Source organism: the organism of the source record quoted next, assembly GCF_019968955.1.
Source record: "MAG: Porospora cf. gigantea A chromosome Unknown PgA_NODE_31_length_63540_cov_307.727_1-52000, whole genome shotgun sequence".
NCBI classification, from domain to species: Eukaryota; Apicomplexa; class Conoidasida; order Eugregarinorida; family Porosporidae; genus Porospora; species Porospora cf. gigantea A.
The window spans coordinates 1-26199 of record NW_027151608.1 but is presented as its reverse complement, the minus strand read 5'-3'; the positions used below and the strand labels follow the sequence as shown (position 1 = coordinate 26199).

Here is a 26199-nt window from a genome sequence, read left to right as displayed (position 1 = left end):
GAACCTCGGAAAGGTCCCAATCCAGATCGCAAACTCCCGGTTCCATCCAATCCTTAGGATCCCTGAGAAGCAGAACATTGGCGAGTGACCGAGGTATCAGGCCCATGTCAAAACTACAAGCGTCGGTCCAGAAGCTGACTGATCTGCAACGACAGCAGGAGGAGGTCCTTCGAGCACAACAACGCGCTCAAACAACGCCCAACCCTCGTGTTTGCCCCCGTCAGGCTCGCTGCGCTCACCACCACGGTCGCCACCACGTCCACCAGCACGGTCACCAGCACGGTCACCAGCACGGTCACCAACACCAACATTGCGGGCGTTACATGGCTCATGCAATGCCTATCCCCGTCGCGGTGGCCCCGCATGTTGTACCAATGCCACAATGCGCCAAACCTCAAGTTGCGGCTCCGGTGGTCAACAAGCGGGATGTGTGGGAACGCGTGATCAAAAACGCCGAAGAAATCATCGGCAACAACACTGGAGCGGCGCCAGCGGCGCTGTTTGACCAGGTGGCCCACCAAATCAACCTGCAGCTGAAACCCACCTGCGACTTCGTCGGCTTTTTCAGAGCCTACATGACCACCGGCACTAAACTTGACCAGCTGCAACTGGAGCACTCCAAATCCAGCATCTCATCTCGTATTCATTTCAACTCGGTGATCGGGCTGGACTCTGGCTGCCCCGTTGGTGAAGCTTTCAGGTCTGGAGGCGCCGTGTTCAGACTCGCATCTGGATCCTTTAGCGACGCCGTCACGGTATCTGAGGTAGCTGTGCCCATCATGGACACCAAAGGCATTCTGGTGTACGTTATGAATTTGAGGTCATCCGTATCTGGTGGCGTGGATGAGGTCGATGTACACTACGCCCAGCGTCTGGCCTCAGTGCTGGCTACCCTCTTTGTGCATCCGTCTGCAGATGCGGCCATTAACTTTTTCGATGAGCCACAGACGCCCCGGATGCAGACAGCTGTGCAACAACAATTCCCTATCACCCTCCCTGGACCGCAGCAAACGATGGTTCACCAGATGACGCAGCCCTCGATGATGCAGCCTGTAATGGTGCAACAACCAGCGGTGATGCAGCCAGCAATGATGCAGCAGCCAGCAATGGTGCAGCAGCCAGCAATGGTGCAGCAACCAGCGGTGATGCAGCCAGCAATGATGCAGCAGTCAGGTATGGCGCAAGCCAAAGCTAAAGTTGCTTACAATCTGAACACTCATGTGCTGCGTCAGAACAATGGCGAGCTGCAAGTCAAGGTCAACGTTGGCAACACCCCCGCACAGATGATCCGCATCGGAGCGGATGGGTACATGCGGTTAACTGCGCCACAGCAAACCCGGTTCGTGGTGCAGCCATGACAATTTTCGTTCTAAATTTCTGTGTCGTTCAACAGCATATTGGGTATCCCACTCGACACACTGAACACTCGAGCACACTGTGGACAGACGAGGTCTGCTTCGACCACCTCCTGCATGAACAGCGTATCGTGCATCGTTTTAAGGAAGTCTTCGTTCTCCAAATCAGTAGGACTTACAGACTCTGGCAGGGAAGCGCCGAGCTCTTGCACCGTGGAGCGCAGCGCATCCCACTCCACCTTCTGCAGCATGGCCCTCACAAAATCCGGGTCGAACTCCCGGCCATACCGCACACCTTCGAAACTGTCTTCCAGTTGGTAGTCCTCTGCCGGAGCAGGGCGGGGAAGGAGGTCAACCAGCGGTTGTTTGAGCACTATTCGCAGCGGGAAGCCCCCGGAGCATTGCTTGCGGTTGCACTGCAGCAAGTTGTGGGTGAACAGCTTCATTTTGCTTATTTCACAAATCACGGTTGTCTCGTCTTCTCTTCTGCGGCTTGAAGGGCTCTTGCCAGGGAGACGGAGTCACTACTGGGGCCCACAGAGGTCGCACACTGGTAAATGCATGAGCAGCCTTCGTTACCGGATACAACAGAGTGTGACTCGACAGGTGCACTGGCCGTACGCGTGCCTCCAACCGGACCCCGGGTATGGTAGGTGGTCTAACAGAGGGAGCCGCCACCGGAAGTTCAGACGCCAGCAGGCGCTCAGAGAGCAGCGGAGTATCGGTTATTGGGTTGCGAGCGGGCCGCACCATCACAGTGAAGGAGAGAGGCCGTGTCTCTACTGTCGAAGTCGTAGCGGGAGGAACAAGCGTCGTAGTCTGCCCTACACGAACTTGGGTCGAGGTAGTAGCTGCTCTTGTCGGAGTCGTTGTAGGTTGTCTCACCTCCCCTGCACCTTGAACTCGGGTTGACGTAGGTGGTCTGGTTGCTGTTGTATGTTGTCTCACCTCCCCTGCACCTTGAACTCGGGTTGACGTGGGTGGTCTGGTTGCTGTTGTAGGGTGTCTCGCCTCTTCTGCCCCTTGAACTCGGGTTGCTGTTGTAGGTTGTCTCGCCTCCCCTGCACCTTGAACTCGTGTTGACGGTCTGGTTGCTGTTGCAGGCCGTCTCACCTCCCCTGCCCCTTGAACTCGTGTTGACGGTCTGGTTGCTGTTGCAGGCCGTCTCACGTCCCCTGCACCTTGAACTCGTGTTGACTTAGGTGGTCTGGTTGCTGTCGCTGTTGGTGCCTGTCGTACGACTTCATCTGGGGCGGTGGCAGGTAGCTCACTGGTTGGGGAAGCAATCAGTTCCATGTTGAAGTCTGCGGTATTCACAGCAGATGGTAACCCGTCTGCGTCGAATGGGCGATGACTTGAAGGGCGGTCCTCCAGGTTCAAATGCATGTTCAGTGAAGGCATGAATGGGAAGTTCAGTGGTGTATCCAGCTCAATGATTGCCATGTCGACATCCGCCTCTATGGACCCGTCATATCGTAACAGCTGGAAGGCATGATATTTGGCGGCCTGACGGTGGCGACGCAGAAGAGAGGTGACTACGTTCGCGATGATGGGAGCGTGCAGCCTAAATGAACTGTTGACGCGGTCCTTCCAGTTTCTCAGCTTGAAGAACGACTGCGAAACGGACATGCAGCACCGTCGCTTTAAGACGCTGTCTAAAGTCATCAGTAGCCTGGCGCAGGCGGCGTTCCTTCCTTCTGCCAGTCGGCCCATATTTTCCCAGAGCTGCAGCCGATTGAGGCGCCTAAACAACGTGACACGGAAGAGAGATATCAGCAGCAATTTTCGGTTCCAGGCCTTAACGAATTCCTCCAGTGTGTGCAGTCCGAGAGCGACTGCACGGATCGACACCCAGCACCTGCTGGAGTGGGAGTAAAGCGTTCTAAATGTCCTCCTAAGGCGGCGCCTCGTCAAAGCTCGAAGTCGCTCGTTTCCCTCCAGACACCGCATTTCGCAACTGACCTTCTGGGCTACGTGTAACTGCAGAAGAGACAGACCTTCCTTCTGAGTCTCCTCTACCCGCGACTGCAGGAAGGTAACCATGCGGCGACAGGACATTTCTTGAGGTACGCCTTTCCTAGCTTGGTAGACGTAGTGTTGGTTGAGACGGGTCAGGGAGGAGGCGACTTGCAAGGCTTCCGTGGTGACTTCCTCCTGCGCGTGGTCGGACAGAGCCCGCAGAGCTGAGCATGATACACTCCGGTAGATCCGTTGCGTGGCCCATGTCAAGTGCAAAATGCCGAACGTGTCACGGTCCTGCAGGTACAGAACCACGGTGATCCAGCGACGCAGTGCCCACGAGCTGCTACGGCCTGCTCGACGCTGCACTAGGCGGAGCACGCTCTGCTGCCGTAGGTTCTCAGCGCTGCCCCGCTTCTGCCACTGCGCCATAACCAGGCGACAGCACTGGTCATGATGCACGGTCACCCTACGAACCAGCCAGTTCATAGCGTCCTTTCGACACCAGCGGCTGGGATTCCGAAGGCCGTGGAAACCCCAGAAGAGCATCTTCCGTTGCCACATGGTGAAGAGGCTGCGCAGACGGAGTACACGGTGCCGTCTCAGAATTTGGGCTTCCATAGTGCTGATGGCGGTGAAGGTCACTGACCATCGGTCATGCATCTCCGATTGAATCTGGCGCAAGTGCCGTTTCTGGGTCTCTGTAAATAGCTCCACCAAGAATCGTCGCATACGCTTAGTTTGTAACTCGTTGAGGATGTCAGCGGCTATGTGGAAGTTCGCCTTCCTTTCAGCGAACCATCGTTCATACTCCATTTGTTCCAGATCTGTCCTATGACGAGATTCTTGCTGCGCTTCTCGTCGGCCAAAAGCGACACGGTCACGCGCGGCGGATTGCGATACCGCGTGGTGTCGAAGGCGCGACCACGCCTGTAGCAGTCGGTCGCGGTGAACGTTCTGCATTACACTGAAGGCCAGGCTCCCCAGAATCGCGGCGGCAGCAGCTCTGGCGGCTTGCTGCTCTGCCCGATAACGAGCCTCGATGTTCTCCAACTCCACCAGGGGAGGGAAGTTTTTTGTGTGGGAGGGTCGCTGCTCCTTGCCTTTGGCAATTCGCGTCATCTTCGTCAGCGCTTCCACGAGATGTTCGGCCTCAGTAACGGATTCAGCTTCTAATAGAGTTTGCACAGTCCGTGTTTTGGCCTTGCGGCGTCGGCGAAGCCATTGTATTTCCACGCGGGCTCCTTTACTCTGCACAGTCACCACGTTAACCAAAGGAATCACCGCCTGCTCTCAAAACAGCCTAGCACTCACCTCCATCACGACTGGCATGTCCTTCGACAAGATGAAGAACTTGTCTAGCTGGATCACGTACTGAAACTCGCGCCTCGGAGGACATCCCTTGGACTTCATCCGCACTGAGCCGTATCGCGCCACGCTGAGAGGGTCCACCAAACGTGCTCCAAACGCCGCCCGAGCGTGGGTTTTCTCGGAAGACTCAGCGTGTCGGTTGGGAAGCAGAAGCGGCGAATCTGCCAGTCTCTCAGTAGACCCACCTCTGAAGGATTGGGATTTAGTTTTGACAGGTCCGAGGACCTCTGCATCAAACCCGATGTCCGCATAGGGGTTGGAAGCAAAAGGGGCGCTCGGATCAAAGTCATCCCACTTGGACATTTGTGTGCGTTCAACTCGCACACGAAATTTCCAAGATACGACTTGTTCGAGAATGATTAGGAACTAGAACGATTCAGTTGGAAGCAGCGGTTACGATAGAAAACAACCGCCAATGTTGCGGTAATGACCGCCGCGAAAGCACTGGCGAAGAATACAACTACAATGACGGTGTCCGACAGTCCTTTGTCGGCGATGGCTTCAGGGTCCGCGAGCTCAACTCGCACGCAGGGCGACAGGGAGCCGAGGTCAGCTGCGGAAGCTTCGTCGAGGTTGCCATTGTAGTAATGTAGCGAGACGACGTTCAAAGCGTGGGCCTGCAAAGCCGTTCGCTGAGCAGTGGTAATATTTCCATGAACCAAAGTGTCAACGGTAGCAGTGTCAGAAGAGGGGTACAGCGCCGCTCGGCCATCTATGCACGTTACCGATTCTAGACCATCGGAGTCGTAGCCTTGAGCGCAGCCCAATACCCACACAACTACCTGGTTGACAACTACCTTAGAATCCACTTCCAGGCGAGAGCCGCCCGAAGCAACGGTCCGGGGCTCTCGATTCAAACCATACGCGATGTCTCCGACGGGTAGACCTCCGCACATCACTTTTTGTCCGTCATCCTCTACGCAGCCGAAGCTGACAGGATCCCACGAGCCGTTACGACAGTGCACCACTTGTGAGGGCGTGGAGGGTTTGGGCATGAACCCTGCAGCGCAGCTCACGAGGACACTCTCGGCGGACGCTTCGACCACGAATCCCTCTCCGAGCAGCACAAGGGGAGGGCACGGCTTCGCGCAGGCCAGCGGTTGCCCCAGAAGTCGCCAAGCACCATTCTCGCATGTCGCTGAAACAGGCAGCTTCCCCACGTAGGGTGCGTTCGGCTCGAAGCCTGGCAGGCAGCTTACCTGCCTACTAGCACCGTGGTCCGCCTCAGCCGAGTCGAATCTGTACCCAGGCTGGGCCCACCAGTCAGTCCAGTTGAGCTGCTATCCGAGAATACGGACTCCTACCTTGGAACACGGAGCAAACGGTAGATCGGCTTGGTCGACTCCCAGTGCGCCTTTAAACGCCTCAGGAGCGACGTCGATCGAGGCCGCGGCCCAGGTGGTCGTTGTGTAGAGCCTGACAGCCACAGCATTGATAGACTCCTTCAAGGTCTGAAGTCGAGTCGCATCCAGCGCCGGCGAGCTCGGAAGGTCCACACTCAGATCTACGCTACCCTGCCATGCCCGAATCTCGTGTGAGGTGACCACTAACACCCACGGAGGAAACCTCCGACGGTAGTAAGTGAAGGTCAGACAGCAACGCGGCCAGGACACGCGATTCCGCCGCCACTCCTTTTTGGTTGGGCTGGGAAGGGCCTATATACAAAGCGTTAAAGTCAGAGGCCATAGTGATCTGCAGATGCTGCCTGGTGGAAGGTCCCAGGGCACAGGTGGCATCGAGGCTAACGGCGCACGCGCGTTCCACATACCCCAGCGTTCTCGGCACCAGCTGTTTCCCAGATGTGCCCGTGAGAGAGCTGAGTAAGGGAGAGCTCACGCTCCTACGCTTGCGTCCTCAGAAGCACAGCGAGTAGCTCGATGTAAGCCCCCGCGCAGCAATCATGGTTTTGTACGAACCGGGTCATCTGATCTCTGCAGTCGCCGCGACAGGCTCCGGCTGCGGCGAGCGGATGACATTCAGAGAAGGGAAGCAGTTGGTTCAGCCAGCCCAGAATCGGCGCTTGGTGTCTCTCTATGAAGCAGTCGCCGCCGTCATAGGCGCATTCAACAGATAAGCACTGTTCATCGCACCAACCGTTGCCCAGTCGTTCAATGGGGCATTGACACGCTCCTCCTGCGCTCGGCAGTACATTGACAGTTGCCGACGGGGCATATGCGGTCTCTAGCAAGCCCTGCCCACATCTTTCGCCTGAATAGCCTCGACGGCAGCCTGAGCGAGCCATCCACAGAATGAGATCACCAAAAAGAGCGATCCTTAGGCGATTGGGTCCGAGAAAAGAGGCCGACTGCGCCAGTGTCGCCAGCCCTGCCCCTAGAGATGCCCACTCCTCCAGACACTTGTCGTAACACTCGGACAAGGACTCGCTTTCCAACAAAAGCGCCATTGACGGCCAGCAAGTGCCCTGCAAGGAAGCTAACGCGGGGTCGAATCTTAGCACCTCAATAAAAGGCTTAGTGTCCTGAAGAGGCGAGCGCAGTACGTCCTTCCTCGGCCACAGAAACCCCGAGTTGCCTTGGGGAGCCGAAGCCACAGCCAGAGTGTGGTAGAGTTCTTCCGACGAATGGAAGTACTGGAGAGATGCACGGCCGCAGCCCGCAGCAAGGAAGTCGAGGCTGGCCTGGGATTCAAGAGCCTGTAGCTTGTTGAGAACGCTCTCGTGAGACCACATGCAACGTTTGTCGTCGTCGGTGTCGCACAAGAGACGGAGCCACACCCTAATGTCTGCTTGGAGCTGTTCGCACCCAGTCCATGTGGTTGCCAGGATGGTGTCGATGCTATCGCGACACTGTGAACAAAAAAACTCACTTCTGTCGTCATAGGCCAGCCGTGAGCACGAGCCCTCCAAGAGACTGCCGAGATTCCTCAAGGTGCTGGAGCAAGGAAGGCTGGTTTGCCCAAATGCCACTGACATGTGCGTCAACGTGACTGTTGGCGACGAGAAGAACGACATGCGGAAGGCGCGCCATGAAGACCGACCAAGACATGTGCGAATTGCGTTTAGTCCTGGACTGGACGCCAAAAAGGCGAACTCGCCATCAAAGCAAAACCCGGCTGCGTTCACATTTCCGCACTTCACACCGAAAGGTTGGAGATGAGTAAGGGGCGATGCCCCCGATACTGACTGATCCAGCATGAGGTCAGAAAAAGGTGCACTGTCGAGGTACTCTTGGAGTGCGATGGCCGACATGGATAGGAGGTCCGTTTTCCACTCGCCGCTGAGTAGCAGGTCTACCGAGCCTTCGTCAGGATTGCCAATGAGGGTGGGCCAGTAACAGTAGCGACAGTCGCCATTGCAGTCTGGGCCTCGTTCGTCGCCGTTCCACACCCCATCCCCCAATCGTGGACAGGACGACAGACAATCGCCGCCGCAGTCAACCCCCTCCTCCCTGCCGTTATGGACGCCGTCGAAGCATGTTGGCCTGGCGCACGAGAAGGAGACGTCTCCGATTAGAATTCCATGGTGGCACTTTACGAATCCTATGGCGGGGTCAGCCTGTGCAAGCAGCTCGCACTGAAGAGGAACAGCAGTGCCATCTAAGAAAGATGTCAGCTGGGGAACATGAACGTTTCGACCATCAAAGACGTCCAGTGCCCCTACGTCGCAGTTCTCGCAGTCGGCGCAGCGACCCCCGCAGTCGATGCCCTCCTCATTGCCGTCTCGAACTCCGTTGGAACACGAGTCCGCCTCGGCGCAGGGGCACCCCGCGAAGCATATGTCACCACGACACACCAGGACTCCGCAGATCGTGTCACTCGACGTCCACTCCCCGTCAACACAGGTTTTTGCTGACTTCTCGGGACCCCATAGATGGTGTTCTGGGCTGCAGCTGTAGGTGACCTCGGACCCGTGAGTGCGTGGCGCATCAAACTCGACGAAGGATTCGGCCGGACAGGACCGTCCGCAGGATAGGCTCTCCCCTTTCCAGGTGCCGTCAACGCACGTCAAGGTGGTCAAAGAGTCAGCCGAGTCGTGTCCTGGGGCACAAGAGACGGTTCGAGTGGAGCCATGCCTTCGACCTGTTCCCTCAACACGAAACCGCTCCGATAGCGACAGCTGGTCGCACGGCAAATGGCACACAACTCGAGGTCCTGAGTGCAAAGGCAACCCACCGTCCAGCGCCCGCCACTTGCCATCTACACAAAGAACGTAGTCTGAAACTATCGGACGCTCAACGTCGACGACTGGCATATACCCTGGCGCGCACTCCACCCTGGAACCCTCCGTTGCAAATGAGAAATGCATCTCGGGAAACTCCTCCTCAAGGGGCTGGCAGGGAATCTCGCATCGCGTTCTGGACGAAGACCAGAGGCCGTCTTGACAAAATACGACATCCGAGGAGACAGCAGGAGTTAATAAAACGGCCTCACTCGAACACGACACCGTGGCCTCGTGCTGTTGCGCGACGATATCGTAGGCTTGGCCCAAGTCCAAAGGAGAACACCCCACTACACATTCAATGTTGCCCTCAAGACGGAAAACGCCAGACTCGCAGAGGAGCACTGCTTTAGAACCCTCCCGACTGACGTAGCCCTCCATGCATTCCAAATCGTATGTCCAGGCGTCCCTCTGGACGAATTCCGCGTTGGCGGTAGCCGTCGGTAGGCCGTAGCATCTGCGCTTGCACTGGAGGTCCAAGGTTGACCAGCCAGCCATCCCACAGGCGGCTACGGCCGGTTCGTCTCCTGACAGTTTATCACTGTCTTCAGAGCACTCAATGCTACGAGAAGCACCTAAGCAGTCTCCTTCTCCAGAGACGACGGAGTAGGCGGAGTCGGGGGGAGAGTACGGTCCACAGCAGTAGTCGCAGACAATGGAATCGCCGCTCCAGGAGCCGTCCTGGCACATCCACACTGCGGGATCGGAACCTGCGGTGACTCGGGCACCAACTGCGCATGTGACGCGCAGGCGAGATCCTTCGTAATATCCTTCGTCCACCCGACTTCCCTCCACCACAGAGATCGCAAACGGCTTTCCGAAATGGGGGTCACATGGGAGGCCGCAGGCGAAAGACGAGTCTGACGGCCTCTCCCACTGCCCGTCGACGCACCGAGCCATGGCCGTCTGCACTGGCGATATGGTGCCATTGTCACACGCAACCTCGTGCAGAGAGTTGTGGGCGTCTGAATGAGCAACCCATTAAACACTGACACCTGTCCTGTGGCGTCACATGGGAGACATTCATTTCCTGAAATGGATTCAGACAGCCTACTCCAAATGTTGTGAACATAACGGAGCCAGCAGGTGAAGGCGCGAAGGTCTCGTCCACGAACGCGCCATGATCCCACGCTATCTGGTAGTCAGTTCCAGCGATGAGGTCCTCTGGAAGATCCAAACGAATGGTGCTACCTGACGCCGAAAAGAAACCTCTATCACCTATATACGACGCGGAATAAGACCTCACCGTGTACGTGTTCCGTGGACAATGTTAGCGATGAGATGTCACTGGTAAAAGTGATATGCGAGGCAAAGCCCAGTACGTGCGGAAATTCAAAGGTCCAAACGAACTCGGAGTCCTCGGGAACGCCCTTCTGGTTGGGACTTATATTGAAGGAGCTCTTATGCGAGGACGGCAAGTCCGAAGACGAGGCGAAGCAACGCACTCTAAGCGTGCTGCTAAGGGCATCGTCACCGCTAAGATTAGCGTAGACCCAATCTCCTTCGTAAGGGGGAATCGACGAGGAAATGAGGGCAGCAGCGCCTAAGGGCTGGTCCTTAGCGTCCCTGTCGCGTTCGGAAGGTCGATGCAGTCCGATGGTCTGCTGGTCGCTGGCAATGGCCCAAGCGGACTCTGACCAGACTACTGACCAGCCATCCTTGGTCCAGGACGCTTTCCCATTGGCTGTTCCAGCGGCCGAGTAGACTCCGGAGAAGACTCGCAACTTGCTGGAAGTCAGCCTGGCCCTTTCGTCGAACCCGGTGATACCGAGGTAGGGACAGCCACCATCCTCGCGTAGGGCGAACGTCAGCAGGTAGGGGTCGTTCGGTAGCCGCCCAGTGTCCATCAACGTGCCCGCCAGCACCTGCACCCTCCACCAGCCCATCTCTAGATTATCGCCCGTTGGCGTGACCCGAAGCGTCCTTCTATCGCTCAGCAAGCGGCATGAACTGTCCGAACGAGCGTCCCGTGTCACCACGCACGGAATTTCTAGGAGATCGTCGCCTTGATACACAAGAACTGCCGGAGGGTAGTCCTTTCCTAGAGGCCATCTCTCTTCGGGAATGTACTGGGAAGTCTCGCTCAGATGCAGGTCGATATAGTTTCGTTCGAAGTATGACCGGCTGCCTTGAGGGGGGTCACTGGATACAAAGCGAGGCCCCTTGGTATCGGCTAGGCACTTGTGCTCGGAGCAGACACTGCCCACATCACAGTCGCTGTTCATTCCACACTCGGCTTCCAGGTAGTCTACTTGCCCCATGGGAAGGGTGAAATCCTCGGGCTGATCACAAGGTACGCCGTTCCCTCCGAAATCCTGATTCGCGCATCCACATAGACGAGTTGTGCCCAAAACAGACGGTACGCCGAGAGAGACGTCGCACAGGCCATCCTGGGCAACATCAACAAGGCAGGGTAGCCCGATTTGCTCAAAGTAATCGGGATCGAGGGCGGCCGCTGCGCCGCACTCGAACTTGGAGCTGACAGTTGCCACTTGGACCGCCGACTGCAGCAAACCCTCAACCAGCAACGAAGACACCGAGCATGCCTGGTTTAAAAAACACTCGAACACGACTGCGCCAGCAGCTGTCCCGGATGACATCCCGTCAGCGCAGCGTCCCTTGACGCACTGCGCGGCCAGTGAGTCAACGCAGTGTGCGTTCGACAGGCACTGCTGCAGACTGACGACACCGACGTCGGCGAAGAAGTCCGTTGCCGAATCACACGCGCGGCCGGTGCCGTCCATGTCGACGTCAGGGCACCCACAAACCTGGAACCGGTTCTGAATCTCATCAGCGACGAGCCGACGGCCTACACCCAGCTGAAGGTCGCAGGAGCCGGAGCCACATACCCATTCGGAGGTCGGAAACGGACTCAACGCCGTTCCTGGCGATCCGCAGACATGCTCCGGAGGCCAGAGCCTAACGCGGAAAGCAGGTGACAAGGCGGTCCCATCGAGGCTCATGTGGCACGCGTACGAGTCCACGCAGAGCACCAACGACTCCAGCCTGTGGAAGCCCTTGCAACTTCCTAATGTGGTAACAGGATCAATAAAACATGCGTGATTGGCGGGGCACTCGGAGTGCAGGACACATGCGGCCGTCGCAGGAATCGTGAGCAAGATTGAAAGAAGCATTATTAAAATTAATAAGCGAGGTGTGATGCGCGGGTTGCTCCCACAGCTCTGAGAGTGTGTCTTCCTGTCAGCGGTCAGGATTGGTCGAGAACGTTGATTTCCCGAAATAGGTGTTTGAATGCAGAACCCTCTGACCACTCTGAACAACCCTGTCGACGACGACGACGATGTAGGTCTCGAGCGTTGTCTACTGGCGGCGATGGAGGTTCGAGATCTTGAGAAGGCTGATACGTGCATTCGAAAGCTGCGAGAACTGTTTCCAGTGTCAACCAAACTTGACATTCTGGACGCCCGCTACCAAGGAATGTTGAAAGGCGACGAGTTCGCCGAGGCGGCTTTGCTTGAAGTTTTAAAAAAAGACCCCACCAACATCGCAGCCCGCAAAGCGTTGTTGGGACTCGGCTTACACCCACCAGCGAAGAAGGCTGAGTTGCTGCGGAGCCACTTGGAAGATTTCCCATCCGACGAGGAAAGCTGGAGGGAACTTGCTCATACGCTTTCAGGTTTGGGCGCCTACGAAGATGCAGTGTTTTGTCTGGAGGAGGGGCTCCTTCTCAAGCCGACCAACACCTACGTCATGCTGACCCTTGGGGAGTTGCTCCTCAGTTTGGACCGTGTTGAGGATGCGCGGAAGTACTTCGCTCGGGTTCTGCAAATGGACAACAATTGCTCGCGCGCCTGGTGGTACATGTTCTTCACGTCCAAGCATCATTCTGTTACTGACCGAAAGCATCAATTCGAGCTGCCTGAGCTCACGAAGCACGCCAAGGCTCGGCTAGCTCCAAAAGATCTGTCGCAACCCCTTTCCAGGGCGGTCGCTTCAGTCCTCTCTGAGTTTTAGCGACACATATGAAAGACGTTTTGAGAAGTAACACATGTTAGGAGAACAGGGCGGTCACTTCGGGCAGCACGCTTGGGTACTGTAACCAGAAGTCAGAACCGATCCAGTCTTCGTGCAGAACCTTCAGTGGGCCCTCTTTTATTGGTGTCGTGCGTCTGTTTCGCTGGTTCATGTGCTCTTCTCGGGTCAGCTGCACCTTCGCAGGGGGGATTCTCACGATAATGGCTCCCTTGCGGTGGGCTTGTGGCAGATCATTGTAGTTGACGTTGAAATCGTCAAACAAGAGATCATTTTTGTCCTTGGTTTGAGTTGTTTTTAACCTCTCGTAAGCTTCGTTTGTTGACATCCCAGTTCCAACTAGCCGCCAGAAGCACTCATTGTACTGGTTGTTTACGTGACAGTCTGCTTGTCGCCAAGCCAGGTAGTCGTGCAAGCTTTTAGCCGTGGGGTACTCCACCAGACGCCCGTCAAAATACGGCGGAGAAAGCAGCTCGATGTCGAAGAATGACGGCCACAACATTACGAAGTTCGCAGTGAACAGAGAAGCCACCAGTGATACCAATTTTTGCACGCGGCGCCCCAGCAGTCCGCATTCCCGACCGAACACGAAGGAAAACTCGTCACTCTGCCCGTAGCCGGCAATCATTTCGGGAATCCCCGCCATAGTCCTGCGGGCTGCTTCCACCATCAGCTGAATTCCGCGGTCGTCGTTGGGCTTAGCATACCGGTGCTTCGTCGTGAACTCCGAGAAGCCCTTCCCGTCCACCCGGATAACCATGAACGTAGACCGTAGGGCTTTGGTCTCACTCTCGAAGTGCTTCGTGTACTCGAAGCGTGAGCAGGCCATGGATTTGGCGCATTTCAGGTATGTCGGTGACTGAAGGCAAGGCTACCATCCAGTCGCTCGCGAACGACGATGGGACGATCAAGGAGGTCTTCTACAACCCAGCCCAGGTCTTTAACAGAGACCTTTCGCTGCTTGTACTGAAGGCCTTCGCTGACACGCGCCAGGCTGAAATCGAGCAGAAGCGCCAGAAGACGCTAGGAAGACGCGCGGCTACCGCCGTCGAGCCCGTGAGGCCACAGTGGCAAGGCCTGAAGATCATCGAACCTCTGGCGGCCTCGGGCCTCCGGTCCATTCGCTATGCTTTGGAGCTTAGCGACGACGTGCAGTACTGCGTCGCCAACGACTTGGACGGCCGGGCAGCCCGTCACGCCCTCCACAACGTCAACAGCAACGGAGTTCACGAAAAGGTGTATGTCACGCTGGCCGATGCCAACGCTCTTCTGTTTTCGCAGTTCAGGTGCCTATCCAACGACCAACCGGATACCCGGACGTCCAACCTGGAGGCGCTGGCCTTCCCTCCGGACGTGATCGATGTGGACCCTTACGGCTCCGTGGTGCCGTTCCTGGACTCCGCGGTACGGGCAGTGGCCGACGGAGGGCTGCTCTGCCTGACCTCCACAGACATGCCGGTTCTAGGCGCCAACTGCCCCGAAGTGAGCTTCTACAAGTATGGAGGCAACGCCTTGAAAGCGAAGTGGCTTCATGAGATGAGCCTGCGACTCGTACTCCTTGCGGCCCAACAGTGCGCAAATCGAGCTGGTCGGCATATGGAGCCGCTGGTGTCGCTGTCTGTGGACTTCTACTGTCGGGTCTTCGTGCGCATTGTGGACTCGAAGGTCAAGTGTAAACTATCCGCATCGAGAACTTCCTTTGTGTTGCAATGCACGCAGTGCCCCGCATTTCAGTGAGAGTTCGGTGTTACCAGTACCCAGTACCATTCCTTTTGGACGTCATGAGCCGAAGGGCGACGGTTCATTCACCGATGCCCACGGCCAGCCTTCAGGGTCATTCAAGGTGGGGCGTTGGCCTGACATATCGAGTTCCTGTGAACAGTGCGGAGGGCGGTACAGCATGGGGGGGCCGTTCTACTCTGGTCCTCTGCACTCGAAGCCCTTCGTTATGGCTCTACTGCAGCTCTGCAAGACACCGCCTGTAACAATGCAGCTCGCCATGACTAGGAAGATTCAGGGCACTCTCTCAGCGATTCTCAGCGAGCTGGAGGCTCCACTGTTTTTCCACCTTCCCAGTCTATGCCATTTTGCGAAGCTGACTCAGATGAAAACGGAGGTGTTTAGGGCAGGCCTTCGCAGTCTGGGGTACGCCTCAAGCTACTTCCACCGAGATCCGCAAGCCATTAAGACAGCCGCGCCTACAGCCGTGGTGATGGCCGTGCTGCGGGCGTACAAGAAGAAGACAGACGAATTATCCGACTCCTGGACCGACGCTCTCAAGAACTTTTATAACGGAAGCTGCCTGTCAGAAAAGGATGAGCAAACTGTGGAATGGACCGTCACTGATGCCGACAAGCCTCAGCAGGAAGGTGCCCTGTTTCTTCCAAACCCCAAGAAGCACTGGGGGCCTGGATCTCTTCCAGGCAGCAAAAGGAAGAAGACACCACACGAGACTGGTGCGGTTTAATCCATTACAAATCATTAAATGCGTTGAGTGGTTCCATGTCTGCTTTTCTGGGACTGACAAGGGGAGTGCATCCTGATAAAGGTGTGGTTGCAACCTCCAGTTTGGCTCCACGACAGCAAAAATACATCGACAGCCCTGTAACCAGGACGAAAAGAACCTATGATTGGATCTTCGGTGACGCTCACTAGGGCGATCCACAACGTCCAACAATGGGACACTTCCGTCATCTGGGAATTCCTGGTTTACCATGGACGAACGCAAGCTCAGACACGACATCCGTCAAATGCAGCGGCACTACGACGAGAAGCGCTATAAGAAGGCCTTGAAGCTGTCGGACGAGATTCTGTCGAAGAACCCGGCCCACGCGGAAACAATGGCCCTGAAGGCGCTGTGCCTTCTGTGTTCGCCAGGGATCAGCGGCGAAGACCCGCTGGACGTGGCTAAGCTAGCTGTGCGCACCAACCCTAAGGTCTGCGCTGCCTGGCATGCGATGGCCCTTGTGCAGAAGGACCGAGGGGAGTACTCGACGGCACTGCGCACTCTTAAAATGGCGTGGCGCCTTGCGAACGGCTCTCTGAACGTGCTACGGGACCTTATCCAGGCTGGACTGCAGAGCCAGCGGTACGGCGAGCTCACGGAGCTCGCCACCATTCCTTCCCCGCCTGTTTGGGTGCGCGCGGCACTCATCTGCGCCTACTGGCTCGGAGGGCGCGTGGACCTGTCTTGTGCTTTGCTGAACGACGCTGAGCGTTTGGATGCGTACCAGGTCGGGGAGGGGGGGATGTCGGAGCTGATGTTGGTGAAGGGCCGCCTACTGGCGGAGCACCAGGGACCACGTGCCGCGCTAGACCATCTTCTGGTCAGCGAGGAGCTGATATTGGACAAGAGAGCGCTTTTGGAGCTGCGAGCACGTCTCTACATCAGCTATGGTCGACCACTGGAGGCTCACGTCATGTACACCGAGCAGCTGTTACCCACGCTGCCTTCGAATCTTGACTACCTCCTTCTCTGCTTGGCGACACACCCCAACAAGCAGATCTCCGACGCGTTCCCTATCCAGACGCCGTCAGCCACGTACAGTGCAGGTGCCGATTCGCAGTGGGACCTGCTGGCTAAAAGGCTTGAGAGCGCTGCTGATCTCCCTTTGTTTCGTCTCAGCCAAGATCTGCTCGTGCCAAGAATGGAAACGGACTGGGTGCCGGTACCATCGAGGGAAAAGAGGAACCGCAGGCTCGGCAACGTCCGAGAAGGCGAGCTGAGACGACTTGAGGTCGAACTGGCCCTCCGAAGCAAAGATGCCGGCGGCGATGCACTGGAGGCCTACATGGATGAGGTGGTGGCCGCCCACCCAAACGTTACCATGGAGGTAGCGCGTCTGCTGGTGTACCGCGCAGGGCCCCGACTGGATGAGCTGCTAGCTGAATTTTTGGTTAAGGGTTGGAATAAGGGCGTTCCCTCTCTCTTTACGATTACGGCGCCTTTGTTGATTCGCCAAAAGGGCGCGGTAGACGGCGTCGTGGCGTCCAAGACTGAGCTGGATGTGGTGGGTCGACTCTTTCGGGATGTTTACCGATCTGAGCTGCTAGCTTATGAACGTAAGTTCAGTGCTGCCTTGGCTCTGATCGATTCTGTGGTGACAGACTTGCCTACTTCTGTCGAGGCGTGGAGCGTGAAGAGCGAGATTCATAGGCTGTCGGGAGACGATCAGGCGGCCTATGACGCCATCGAGAGCGCTCGACAGTTGGACCTCCAGGACAGGTTCGTCAATTGCGCCACTGTCGAGGCGCTCTGCAGGCTAGGCCGAGAAACCGAGGCCCACGAGATGGCCAAGTTATTTTCCCAGGCTCCTGGACAGGCTGCCTGCAACCTGAAGGAAATGCAAGCACTGTGGTTTATGGAGGCTATGACTCAAGCCACGCGCGACACGCCGGCGGAAGTCGAGTGGCTTCAAGAGATCAAGAAGTGCGTGGAAACAACCAAAGACGACATCGCCGATTTCCACTTCTTCTGCGCGCGGAAGCTGTACCTCAAGCAGTATGTTGAGTACTCGGCACTCTGCGATCGGCTCTGTGACCACCAAGCATACGGGAGAGCTGTGCAGCGCCTCATCAGCATCCACCTCCAACGTAGGGAGACCGCGTCCGCTGAAAGCATGGCGCTGGAGATGCGGTCGAGGACGCCCATACAGCCGGGAGCATGGGCGGCCTCCGCCCGAGTCGCCCACGCAACCGGCAACCGCGAGGTGTTCGTGCAGGTCGTCAGCAAGCTGTTCTCCCTGCGGCGTTGCCGTGCGTACGACTACCACGTCGTGCCAGTCGTGGCTCTTGCCCTGCACTTTGACCCCTCCATAGCTGGAGAGCTGGATGAAAGCCTATCATGTGAGGTCGGCGGTGTTTGAGAATGCAGACCCCAGCGCCGAGGAGTACCTCGAAAGCGCCCTGTGTGCTGTCGACTCTGAATGCTTCCGAGAGCTGCTGTCGATTCTCGAGGGGTACTCGCAGTGCAGTCTTGAGGCTCCTGCTGGTCTCATCGACGTGCTGAAGACTGCCGTGTCTGACGCTACCCTAGAGGAGGCCCGGCAGGCACTCCGCCTAGCACCAGAACTACAAGTACCCATAGTATCTATATTTTCGGGTCTCGCGTGAATCACTGATTAACTTCGCTCATGGGCTTCGTTAGGATTTCTCCTTCGCCGTACAGCGCGCGCCTGATCACTGCATCCGCCTGAGCACGCACATCATGCACCGCTTGCTCCCGTCGGCCCAGCTTGTACTGTAGGTACCACTTGACGCTTAGTACTACGTGCTCGGCTACTAAGAACACCATCAGCCGTTCCCAAAGTTCCAAGCCTCGGCCGACCTTCATCTGGAACACGCACATACCCAGGTTAGTCAGTACGGCCAGGTAACTCATCAGCGTGACGATAGATTCATTGGGCCCTATCCCAGCGACCTGCACGGGGTATGGACGTCTGTAGGCCACGGTCAGCTTGTAGGCGTCGATCCGAATCTGGCTGAGGTAGTACACGTAGCATAGCAATGGCAGGATGGGGAGGACGATGGAGAATAAGGTGGCATGACCAAAGTGGACCACCAACGTCACAAAATCCTCCGCAGACATATCATGGCCGCGGGCGTCGTACTTGTCCATGCGCATCTGGTCCTCGGTGGAGGATTTCCTAGATGCGATTGAACAGGCTTTCCTTGTTAGGTAGCTGGCAGTCGGCCTCAGGATCTCGAGGCAGCCCCTTCCAAAGTTGACCACAAATAAGACCAGCAACTGCACCCGCAATGTAGGCAAACATCCTCCTTCGCTGTCGGCGCCACAGGGATCCGCGAACTGCTTTACGAAGGCGAGGTACGCCAGCGCATAGAAGTTGTTAACAATCCGGAAGCTGAACATCTTCAGCACGTAGGAACGGTCATAGTCATCGTCGTACTTGTGATTCTCGAAGGCCGTCAAAATCGGTGCTAGTCTTGACCAGAAGTTGTCACAGGCCAGAACGACCGCCGCGTTAGCAAAGGACGTCAAAAGCTGTTCCCGGCCTTGAACCATCTTGAAGCCATAAAACGACGCCAAGTACGGAAGCGAGAAGGACAAGGCCACGAGCCCAATTGTAGTGCCCATGAAAAGCAGGGTCATCGTCAAGGAAAAGAGCATACGGAGCTGGCTCTTGTACGGCGAGTATACCCTCTGGATACCGACAGGGTCAGTCGGGTCCGGGAGAATGCTGTCGAACTTGAAATCTGACCTTCCCACGGACGTTTTCGGCCCTTCTGCCCCCCAGGCGTCGATAAGCTCCGCCTGTCGCGCATTCCAACGAATGATGAACACACTAGACCAGACGACCATGTACGCCGAAAACGCGATAGACGACACCAACACCGCGTTAGACTCGAAGTGACCACGGAAGTCCAGTGCCAGCTGAACGGCCGTGACACACGCGCCGATGATGGCGGGGGGCCAGAGCGACACCGTGAAGAACTGCGCCCACGCGAAGTAGAAAGCTATCTTCTCGCCAAAGTAGTCACGTATGAGGTGGAGTGGCTGGTCTGCAGCGAGAAACCACACTGGACTGGCCCAGTTGTCCCGCAGTGACTGGAGAAGAACTGGCTGGTGCAGGGGAAACGCGGCCTCCATGATGCCGTAAGCCTCCATAGTTTCCATAGAGAAGTAGGGCTCAACTGCCTGTTTGAGCAGGCGGATTTTGTCCACAGGCCGGAAAATCGACACCTCGTTCGAGGGGACGTAGGGCACCACCAGCTCGCGTCCCAGGCGGTCATACCTCATCCAGACCTCGCGGTTGGACTGCCGCTCAATGTACTCGTTGAAGACCAGGTACACTGGAGGTACCACGTCAGGCTGATGCCAGGAGTTGGGACACGCGTCCAAGCAACCAAGCTCAATGTCGGGCGGCTTTTGTTTGTCCTGAGCCAGTGCGAATTTGAACTCCCGGTGAGTATAGACTCCGCAGGTTGTAACGGCAGGGACTGGGCTGTACTTCGTGTACTCGACTTCCTGGTCCCCTTCCAGGGCTAGAAGCTCCTTAGCCAACCACTTTGAATGGTCGCGATGCAGGCGAAGCTTGGTCTCAAACCGTGCAGCTAGCTGCTGGCACAAATTGTCACTCAGGTGCACCTTGATGAACAGCAGGGCATGGTTGCTGGAGATGCTCTCCGTCACAGTGCAGCCTAGGGACCTGAGGAAGGATAAAAACCCTGCACAAATCTTTTCCCGCAGATGCCCAAACGTGGTTACAGGAGCTTTGAGCATTCTCTCGAGGTTGTACATGCTGGGCAAGTGGCTTGGGTTTCCCATGGACAGGTCCCTTGCGCGGCAGACCTGGAGCAGAATCCTCTTGGTCTCGCTTGCGCTGAGGAGGTCAGAATCTCTTTGAAGCCACAGACTGAGGCGGGTTTGCCACAAGGCGTCCCGGGGGCCTCCCACACTCGTCGAGGAAGAGATATCGTCCGGGGATGTGGGCAGCAGAGGCACCTCGGAAGGGTGCGCATCAGGTCGGTCGAGTCTCCTCCTGAACACAAAGCACCATTCTGAACTTTCAATCTTATCGAGTGGCTCCTCTTTTTCCCAAGCCATATGGTTCACGGCTGACAGCGGATAGTCATATATTCTGTCGAAGGAGCCCGAAAGGCTGGTCGTGTGACGACTGTCGATATCATCTCTGATCACCATGCTGATGGCATTCTGAGTGCACACACCAAAACGTTAGCGCAATACGGATGCCCTGCATGTTGGGCATTGGAGGCGTCCGCGTGTGAACCATGCATATAAGCACCCTGAATGAAACTGGTGAAAACATGGCAGACGAGCACATTCTTGACCGCTCACGTAGTTTTCGAGACACACTCCGCAGTGATCATTGCATGAGGAGTGCGACACCCGCTGTCGCATGTGACGCAGCAACTGCAGAATCGGCCAGTGAACCTCCGTCAACGGCATAAGCACAGGGTCCGGCGGGTCACTGGTCTGGACTCGTCTAAGCAATCGCCTGCTTGAGACGTTCTCTGGCGGGTAGATAGTGGTATGTGTCGTTTCTTCGGGTAGCTGAGCTAGACACGGAAGGGAATTCTCTTGAATCTCAATTTGTATGGTAGTTTTCACCGTGTATGCGCGGGTGTCCTTCAGAAGCTGGAACTCCTGCACGCGGACGCCTCCGGCTTGTTCCGCGGCTTCCGTCCAGGTTGAAGTTCCTCGCAGCACCTTGTGGACGAAGTCATTCGTGATGTCGTTGCTGTGTGACAGGGCTGGTCATCCCCTTACAAGAAAGTGAGCCAGGACTCGAGGTCCTGCATCGCACTAATACGACTTTCTCCAGTGTGACAGGGAACTACGTGACGCGTCCCAGAGAATGGCACGGCGGCGAGCCTCCATCCGCATCATGAAATGTATTATCTCCCGTTGCCATTGCAGAGCTGTAGGCGCCAAACTTTCGCTCCTGGAGATACTCACGATCTTACGTAACCCCAAGCTAATGCGCCTGCGGTACAGCCTATGCAATGTGCTGACCACGATTCGGACCCCCAGCGTCATTCGATGTCGTCGGATAGCTCGACGTCTGGATACCACTTCACAATACGCCATGCCGGCAAAATTATTAGAAAAGCACGCGATGTAGGGTACTGAATCCTGCCGACAACGCCCACATACGAAACGGACGACAAAGCAACCCAAGTCCGGCGCCAAGACACACAATGGCCCTCTGTCTTTCACGGTGGGTGTCCAGCGCCTCCTGCTTTGGGTCATACTTCAGCACCAAGTGCTCAATGTACCTCTGCAGAATGGTAACGTCCTGGTCCAGATGTCGGCATCTGCTCTCTAGTTCGGCGGACAGCTCGCGGTGCTGCATGAGAGACCAGTGCTCCACGAATCGTAGCGTCCGTAGTCCTGTCGTCGCCAAAGGATTCAAGACTTGGAGCACAGCTCGGTCCAAACGAACCCGCACCATCACGAGCTTCTCTGGAGGGTTTTCTGTATCGAACAGGCTAGTATCTTGGTGACCGAAAGGTGCCAGGAGACCGACGTCTGAGTCGTCTTCGCCAGTGTTCATGACTAAATTCAGTTACAAAATCACTCATCAGAAACATCAGAGGCGGCATCCTCGCGCATCGTGCCCTTGCCGCCCTTACCACCCTTGCCACCCTTGGAGGAGTAGTTTACCTCGGTTGGCATCACTCCCCCAGAGGCAATGGTGACGTTACCCAGAAATTCGTTCAGTTCGTCGTCCTGTCGCACTGCCAATTGAATGTGACGAGGGGATATCCGCAGCTTCTGATTCTCTTGCGCCACATTCCCAGCCAGCTCCAACACCTCTGCACAAAGATACTCGAGAACAGACGCCAGGAAGATTGGCGCGCCTCCACCAATTCTTTTGGCGTAACGACCCGCTTTTAAGTAACGGCCGATCCGACCGACAGGGAAGGTGAGCCCTGCCTTCTCGCTCTTCGACGAGGCCTTGACCTTCTTCTTTCCGCCAGCCGGCACAGCCAAGCTCTTGCCTCCCTTACCGGACATCACACTTTATTACGAATTTAGCGTATGTGATGCTTGACGTCCAACGATTCAGTGTCTCAGATCAGCATGCTGGGACTGGCCTGGCAGAGGCCCCCAAATCCGCACTGGAGTTCGCGAACAGCGTTTCAGCGTCGCTCCTCCAACGCGACGTACGTGAGTCCATATTGCATGACCTGCTAACTCCGCAGGACTCGCCCGAGCCGCTGCAGGGTCCAGGCCTCTTTGACAGCTTCCTCATTCTTGCGCCACCTATGGAGAGTGTTTTGTGCTTCGGACCCGTGCGGGACTTGTTCCCGATACCCAGCTCGGCCCAGACGAACCGGAGGCGCAGCCTCACCCCCAACGTCCTGGTGCTGTACCCTGGGATGTCACAAGTTCCAACCTCCTTAGGCAGTGTAAAGTGGGACACTATGAGTCTGCAGCGGGAAACGACTGTGCTCGAGGATTCCATTGAAAAATTCTGCTCCACAATTATGTCTCCCACCGAAGTCAGAGAACACACTGATGAAGACCCTGAAGAGACGGAGGAGACATTTTCTTACCTCTTGATATCCAAAGACTCGCTGAACGGGCAGAAGGTCGTGTGGAACGCAAGGAACGATCAGACATCCGAACCCATTACGTTTCGCGAAAACGTGGGACTGTGCAGGAGCGCTTCCAACGAGGAGCCACTCTATGCCGTCGCCCTTCATTCCACAACGACCGTCCGCCTGCCCAGGTCAGCGGTAGTCCTAGCCCGGCTGCAGATGATGCAGGAGGCCTGCCATCGCTTGGCACGACCTCTGCCATCGTGGTTTCACCTCGCCAGCAGCCGTGCTCAAGTCATCTCACCCAACGAACTCATTCGCTTTCGCGTTCCAACCTCTTTCGTTCTCATTGGGCATTTGCCCTTCTTTGGTCTTGCCGAGCGTATTCTACGACGTGTGAGCATGAATGTAGTCGCCACTACCCCACCCGACGCCCTTAATGCTGCATCGCTTGTGGTCCAATCCGAGCTGCTCTCGAATGCTCGGGACACCCACTACTGGTCGAGAAAGCCGTCCGTCCGTGTCCAGCTACAGGCTGCGCCTGTGGAGCTGAGTACCGACATGGAGCTGCAGGGTGATCTCTGCTTCTTCACTTGCCAACCCTGCGTAAGGATTTCCGGAGGGGCTCGCAGCCTACTCCATGCGGCGATCGCTACCGCGCCTCCGCCCCCTAAGATGTCGCTGTGGTTACCGCTTGGCCTGCGACACACCTCCGTGGAGCACCCGCTGGAAGCACTTTTGGACCGAGGCCTTGCGCCTGTCAATAGCCAAGCGGGAACTCACATCCAACAGGCGTTCTACGGACGGGTTTTCTCCACCCTGTCCCCTGAATGCCTCGGCTATTTACAACGAGCCTTGCTGGAGGAAAAACGAGTAGCCATCGTTTCACCGGACTCAGGCCTCAGATCGATGCTGGTAGTTGCCCTCCTCCAGCTGTTCAGACCGCTAGTTTGGCGGCACGCGGCCGTGCCGGTCGCGCCAGATGACATCGACGAACTTTTATTCGAAGCGCCAGTTCCCGTCATCTTCGCCACTGCTACTCTCCCGAACCAATTTCGCCAGGCAGCCAAAGTTGAGGTTGCTGCCCCCATCACGGGCCGATCTACGTTGTGGTCAGTTAGAGAAGTCCGCCACCTTCACTCATTGCTTGCCTCTATTGGAAGGAGACTACACACGAGCTCGCTCATACCGCCCTCCCCGCCCAGACAGGGGCGCCCAGAGTCCGTAATGAAACTGAAACCGACAGAGAGGCTAACAGACATGGTGGTTCTATTGCCGACGCAACGGATGCTTCTCGTGCCGTCCTCGTGGACACAGCCCGATGACCAACTGTGGTTGCCACCAGTGCTAAGGAGGTATTCCGATGATGCCAGCCTCATTCTGGAGCACGTTCACCACGCGATACAGTCGGCGGACGAACTGGTGACCATCTCAAGATGTTGGATTGAACTCCTCGACGCCTTTTTATCGATGACGCAGTCTCTGAGTGAAGACGCTGACATTCGGAAACCCAAGGGCGTAACTATTAAGAGCGTATTCGGCAAGAAGACCACGTTTAACAAGAGGCCGCTGGAGGACCTGCAGGATTGGACGCCGTTCGTCGTTGAGGCTAAAAACGCCCTCGGCGAGGCGGTCAAGTTCTTGGAGGACTCGACTGAGCTGTTGACGGAGACGTCACACATTACCGCTGGGGTCCTGCTGGAACGGGCTTCCCGGGCTGTTCGGCAGGGTTTCGTGCAGTCCACAGGCGACGTTTCCGCCCTTCTGTGTGACCACCACGAGCCGCTGTTGCTTCCTTGCTGCCCTCTCTCTGACGGAGTTGTAGTGTTCTCTGATGTCATTCATACCGGGTTAGTGGATTTTTTCAACCTGCTCTGCGTTCGAGTAACCGAAGCCCTGAGCAAGCCTGCATCGATTTTCTTGGTATCCCCCAAGAACGCATCAGTATACTGTGAGGACGACTCAGATTCGAATGATCGATTGCTCTCGGTCCCTTACACAACCCCCCCGTCATCCTCGCCGAAGAGTGACGGCTCAAAATCGACATGGGGGTCAGGCTGGGGCTCAGTCTGGAGCAAGAGGAGGACTTCGGAGCCACTGCGGTGAGTTGCGAAGCGCCTACCGATGCAGCAGTACGGATTTCTGTCCTCGACCTGAAATCACCGTCAAGCAGAAGATAACCGAGCTCGTTAAGTGGCTTACGTGCATTCTCCTTCAGGAACCAGACGATGCGGTTGCAGCGCTTCGAGGGCAGTCGGGGCTGACGGACGCTCTGAACTTCCACGGCAGTTGCTGTTCGGTAAGAGACGTGGTGTCAGGCCTGACAAGTGAGGAACCGCCCACGCCATCTATGAAACCCTCCCCACCCGCCACTCAGCTGGCTCCCCCATCATCGTCAAATATTAGCTGGTTGCAGTCTCTTCGAACAAGCCAGGCAATCGATGAACTTTTCCCGTAACATGCCAGGCAATCGATGAACTTTTCCTGTGATCACTGCGCGACGAGTGCCAGGCAATCGATGAACTTTTCCTGTGATCACTGCGCGACGACATGCCAGGCAATCGATGAACTTTTATCACTGCGCAACAACATTCTTAACACTGTCCTCTGCTTCTTGCAAACTGGATCTCTCGGAGCGGAGCGTCTCCAGCTTCTGCTCGTTGGTTTGTCGAACCTCAAGCGGAACCTTGGTTTCGTAGCTGGGATCACACATCTTCCTCTCGTAGCCTTCTATTTGCTTTGAAGCCTGACCAATCTTCTTCTGCAGCTTCTGGACAATTTGTGCAAGGTTCACGGTGCCCGTAGGGTCAATGGAGAAGGAAACCGAATCGCCAGCCACGCCTACCACTCGCCCAGAGGTGTGGGTATCCACCATTGTCAAGGATCCGCTTTTGGCCAAAGTGGATACTAAGGCGCTCTCGGTTCCAATCAGAACACGGAGGTCACCTGATGCGACGACATCCAGCTGGGGCTTCTCCTTGGGAGGGATCTCCAATTGTGCGAAGAATGATCGGATGGTCCGGATGAAGCTCATCAGAGCATCGAACTCGCCTGCCACCTTCGGTGAGGCCTGCGTCTCGTTAGCCTGGGGGTAGGGAGCGATGCAAATCGACTTGCACCTCTGGTCGCCCAGCGGGATCTTCTGGTAAAGCTCCTCAGTAACAAAGGGGACCATCGGGTGAAGCATGCGTAAGCCCTCGTCCAGACACACCAAGAGCACGTTCAGCGCCACCAAGTCCGACCCCACCTGCAGCCGGGGCTTGATGGCTTCGAGGTAGACGTCGCACAGCTCGTAGAGCCAGAAGCGGTAGGTGGAAT

The 26199-nt window shown here is 56.5% G+C and overlaps 13 protein-coding genes across 26 annotated transcripts; 5 read left to right on the top strand and 8 right to left on the bottom strand.

Moving 5' to 3' along the window:
• Positions 1 to 104: 104 nt before the first annotated feature.
• Positions 105 to 1358, top strand: KVP18_002684 (uncharacterized protein; the record flags this gene model as incomplete). 2 transcript variants are annotated; one of them, XM_067953779.1, is made up of 1 exon in its annotated part: positions 105 to 1358. In XM_067953779.1, one exon carries the CDS (start codon positions 105 to 107, stop codon positions 1356 to 1358), a length of 1254 nt encoding a protein of 417 aa, XP_067809886.1. The 2 variants fall into 2 exon arrangements, with proteins under 2 accessions (XP_067809886.1, XP_067809887.1); XM_067953780.1 differs by having other exon boundaries at positions 324 to 1358.
• An 11-nt stretch (positions 1359 to 1369) lies between these two features.
• KVP18_002683 (uncharacterized protein) lies at positions 1370 to 1801 on the bottom strand (the record flags this gene model as incomplete). Its single annotated transcript, XM_067953777.1, has 1 exon — positions 1370 to 1801. One exon carries the CDS (start codon positions 1799 to 1801, stop codon positions 1370 to 1372), a length of 432 nt encoding a protein of 143 aa, XP_067809885.1.
• A 498-nt stretch (positions 1802 to 2299) lies between these two features.
• KVP18_002676 (uncharacterized protein) lies at positions 2300 to 4988 on the bottom strand (the record flags this gene model as incomplete). Of its 3 annotated transcripts, XM_067953766.1 has the most annotated exons (4): positions 2300 to 2442; positions 2469 to 2499; positions 2526 to 4601; positions 4629 to 4988. In XM_067953766.1, 4 exons carry the CDS (start codon positions 4986 to 4988, stop codon positions 2300 to 2302), a joined length of 2610 nt encoding a protein of 869 aa, XP_067809874.1. The 3 variants fall into 3 exon arrangements, with proteins under 3 accessions (XP_067809874.1, XP_067809872.1, XP_067809873.1); XM_067953764.1 differs by lacking the exons at positions 2300 to 2442; positions 2469 to 2499; positions 4629 to 4988 and having other exon boundaries at positions 2522 to 2625; positions 2711 to 4436; XM_067953765.1 differs by lacking the exons at positions 2300 to 2442; positions 2469 to 2499; positions 2526 to 4601 and having other exon boundaries at positions 4608 to 4988.
• A 56-nt stretch (positions 4989 to 5044) lies between these two features.
• On the bottom strand, positions 5045 to 11996 carry KVP18_002666 (uncharacterized protein; the record flags this gene model as incomplete). Of its 4 annotated transcripts, XM_067953738.1 has the most annotated exons (7): positions 5045 to 5868; positions 5893 to 5962; positions 5990 to 6199; positions 6237 to 6501; positions 6530 to 9827; positions 9856 to 10080; positions 10109 to 11996. In XM_067953738.1, 7 exons carry the CDS (start codon positions 11994 to 11996, stop codon positions 5045 to 5047), a joined length of 6780 nt encoding a protein of 2259 aa, XP_067809849.1. The 4 variants fall into 4 exon arrangements, with proteins under 4 accessions (XP_067809849.1, XP_067809850.1, XP_067809851.1 ...); XM_067953739.1 differs by lacking the exons at positions 5893 to 5962; positions 5990 to 6199; positions 6237 to 6501; ... (1 more) ...; positions 9856 to 10080; positions 10109 to 11996 and having other exon boundaries at positions 5045 to 5680; XM_067953740.1 differs by lacking the exons at positions 5045 to 5868; positions 5893 to 5962; positions 5990 to 6199; ... (1 more) ...; positions 9856 to 10080; positions 10109 to 11996 and having other exon boundaries at positions 6526 to 9762.
• Positions 11997 to 12114: 118 nt separating this feature from the next.
• KVP18_002678 (uncharacterized protein) lies at positions 12115 to 12837 on the top strand (the record flags this gene model as incomplete). Its single annotated transcript, XM_067953768.1, has 1 exon — positions 12115 to 12837. One exon carries the CDS (start codon positions 12115 to 12117, stop codon positions 12835 to 12837), a length of 723 nt encoding a protein of 240 aa, XP_067809876.1.
• A 37-nt stretch (positions 12838 to 12874) lies between these two features.
• Positions 12875 to 13684, bottom strand: KVP18_002686 (uncharacterized protein; the record flags this gene model as incomplete). 2 transcript variants are annotated; one of them, XM_067953783.1, is made up of 1 exon in its annotated part: positions 12875 to 13684. In XM_067953783.1, one exon carries the CDS (start codon positions 13682 to 13684, stop codon positions 12875 to 12877), a length of 810 nt encoding a protein of 269 aa, XP_067809890.1. The 2 variants fall into 2 exon arrangements, with proteins under 2 accessions (XP_067809890.1, XP_067809891.1); XM_067953784.1 differs by having other exon boundaries at positions 12875 to 13615.
• Positions 13685 to 13704: 20 nt separating this feature from the next.
• On the top strand, positions 13705 to 15322 carry KVP18_002661 (uncharacterized protein; the record flags this gene model as incomplete). 3 transcript variants are annotated; one of them, XM_067953729.1, is made up of 2 exons in its annotated part: positions 13705 to 14588; positions 14617 to 15322. In XM_067953729.1, the coding sequence occupies 2 exons, from the start codon at positions 13705 to 13707 to the stop codon at positions 15320 to 15322; spliced, it is 1590 nt and encodes a 529-aa protein (XP_067809842.1). The 3 variants fall into 3 exon arrangements, with proteins under 3 accessions (XP_067809842.1, XP_067809841.1, XP_067809843.1); XM_067953728.1 differs by lacking the exon at positions 14617 to 15322 and having other exon boundaries at positions 13705 to 14592; XM_067953730.1 differs by lacking the exon at positions 13705 to 14588 and having other exon boundaries at positions 14756 to 15322.
• A 247-nt stretch (positions 15323 to 15569) lies between these two features.
• KVP18_002675 (uncharacterized protein) lies at positions 15570 to 17967 on the top strand (the record flags this gene model as incomplete). 2 transcript variants are annotated; one of them, XM_067953763.1, is made up of 2 exons in its annotated part: positions 15570 to 17700; positions 17729 to 17967. In XM_067953763.1, 2 exons carry the CDS (start codon positions 15570 to 15572, stop codon positions 17965 to 17967), a joined length of 2370 nt encoding a protein of 789 aa, XP_067809871.1. The 2 variants fall into 2 exon arrangements, with proteins under 2 accessions (XP_067809871.1, XP_067809870.1); XM_067953762.1 differs by lacking the exon at positions 17729 to 17967 and having other exon boundaries at positions 15570 to 17720.
• A 1-nt stretch (position 17968) lies between these two features.
• KVP18_002687 (uncharacterized protein) lies at positions 17969 to 21135 on the bottom strand (the record flags this gene model as incomplete). Of its 2 annotated transcripts, XM_067953785.1 has the most annotated exons (3): positions 17969 to 20527; positions 20690 to 21074; positions 21104 to 21135. In XM_067953785.1, 3 exons carry the CDS (start codon positions 21133 to 21135, stop codon positions 17969 to 17971), a joined length of 2976 nt encoding a protein of 991 aa, XP_067809892.1. The 2 variants fall into 2 exon arrangements, with proteins under 2 accessions (XP_067809892.1, XP_067809893.1); XM_067953786.1 differs by lacking the exons at positions 20690 to 21074; positions 21104 to 21135 and having other exon boundaries at positions 17969 to 20515.
• A 302-nt stretch (positions 21136 to 21437) lies between these two features.
• On the bottom strand, positions 21438 to 21890 carry KVP18_002663 (uncharacterized protein; the record flags this gene model as incomplete). Its single annotated transcript, XM_067953732.1, has 1 exon — positions 21438 to 21890. One exon carries the CDS (start codon positions 21888 to 21890, stop codon positions 21438 to 21440), a length of 453 nt encoding a protein of 150 aa, XP_067809845.1.
• Positions 21891 to 21910: 20 nt separating this feature from the next.
• On the bottom strand, positions 21911 to 22354 carry KVP18_002679 (uncharacterized protein; the record flags this gene model as incomplete). Its single annotated transcript, XM_067953769.1, has 1 exon — positions 21911 to 22354. One exon carries the CDS (start codon positions 22352 to 22354, stop codon positions 21911 to 21913), a length of 444 nt encoding a protein of 147 aa, XP_067809877.1.
• A 29-nt stretch (positions 22355 to 22383) lies between these two features.
• On the top strand, positions 22384 to 25339 carry KVP18_002670 (uncharacterized protein; the record flags this gene model as incomplete). Of its 2 annotated transcripts, XM_067953749.1 has the most annotated exons (2): positions 22606 to 24983; positions 25012 to 25339. In XM_067953749.1, the coding sequence occupies 2 exons, from the start codon at positions 22606 to 22608 to the stop codon at positions 25337 to 25339; spliced, it is 2706 nt and encodes a 901-aa protein (XP_067809860.1). The 2 variants fall into 2 exon arrangements, with proteins under 2 accessions (XP_067809859.1, XP_067809860.1); XM_067953748.1 differs by lacking the exon at positions 25012 to 25339 and having other exon boundaries at positions 22384 to 24987.
• Positions 25340 to 25456: 117 nt separating this feature from the next.
• On the bottom strand, positions 25457 to 26199 carry KVP18_002669 (uncharacterized protein; the record flags this gene model as incomplete). 2 transcript variants are annotated; one of them, XM_067953747.1, is made up of 1 exon in its annotated part: positions 25457 to 26199. In XM_067953747.1, a coding segment is annotated over one exon (743 nt), but the record flags the coding sequence as incomplete, so codon positions are not given. The 2 variants fall into 2 exon arrangements, with proteins under 2 accessions (XP_067809858.1, XP_067809857.1); XM_067953746.1 differs by having other exon boundaries at positions 25457 to 26068.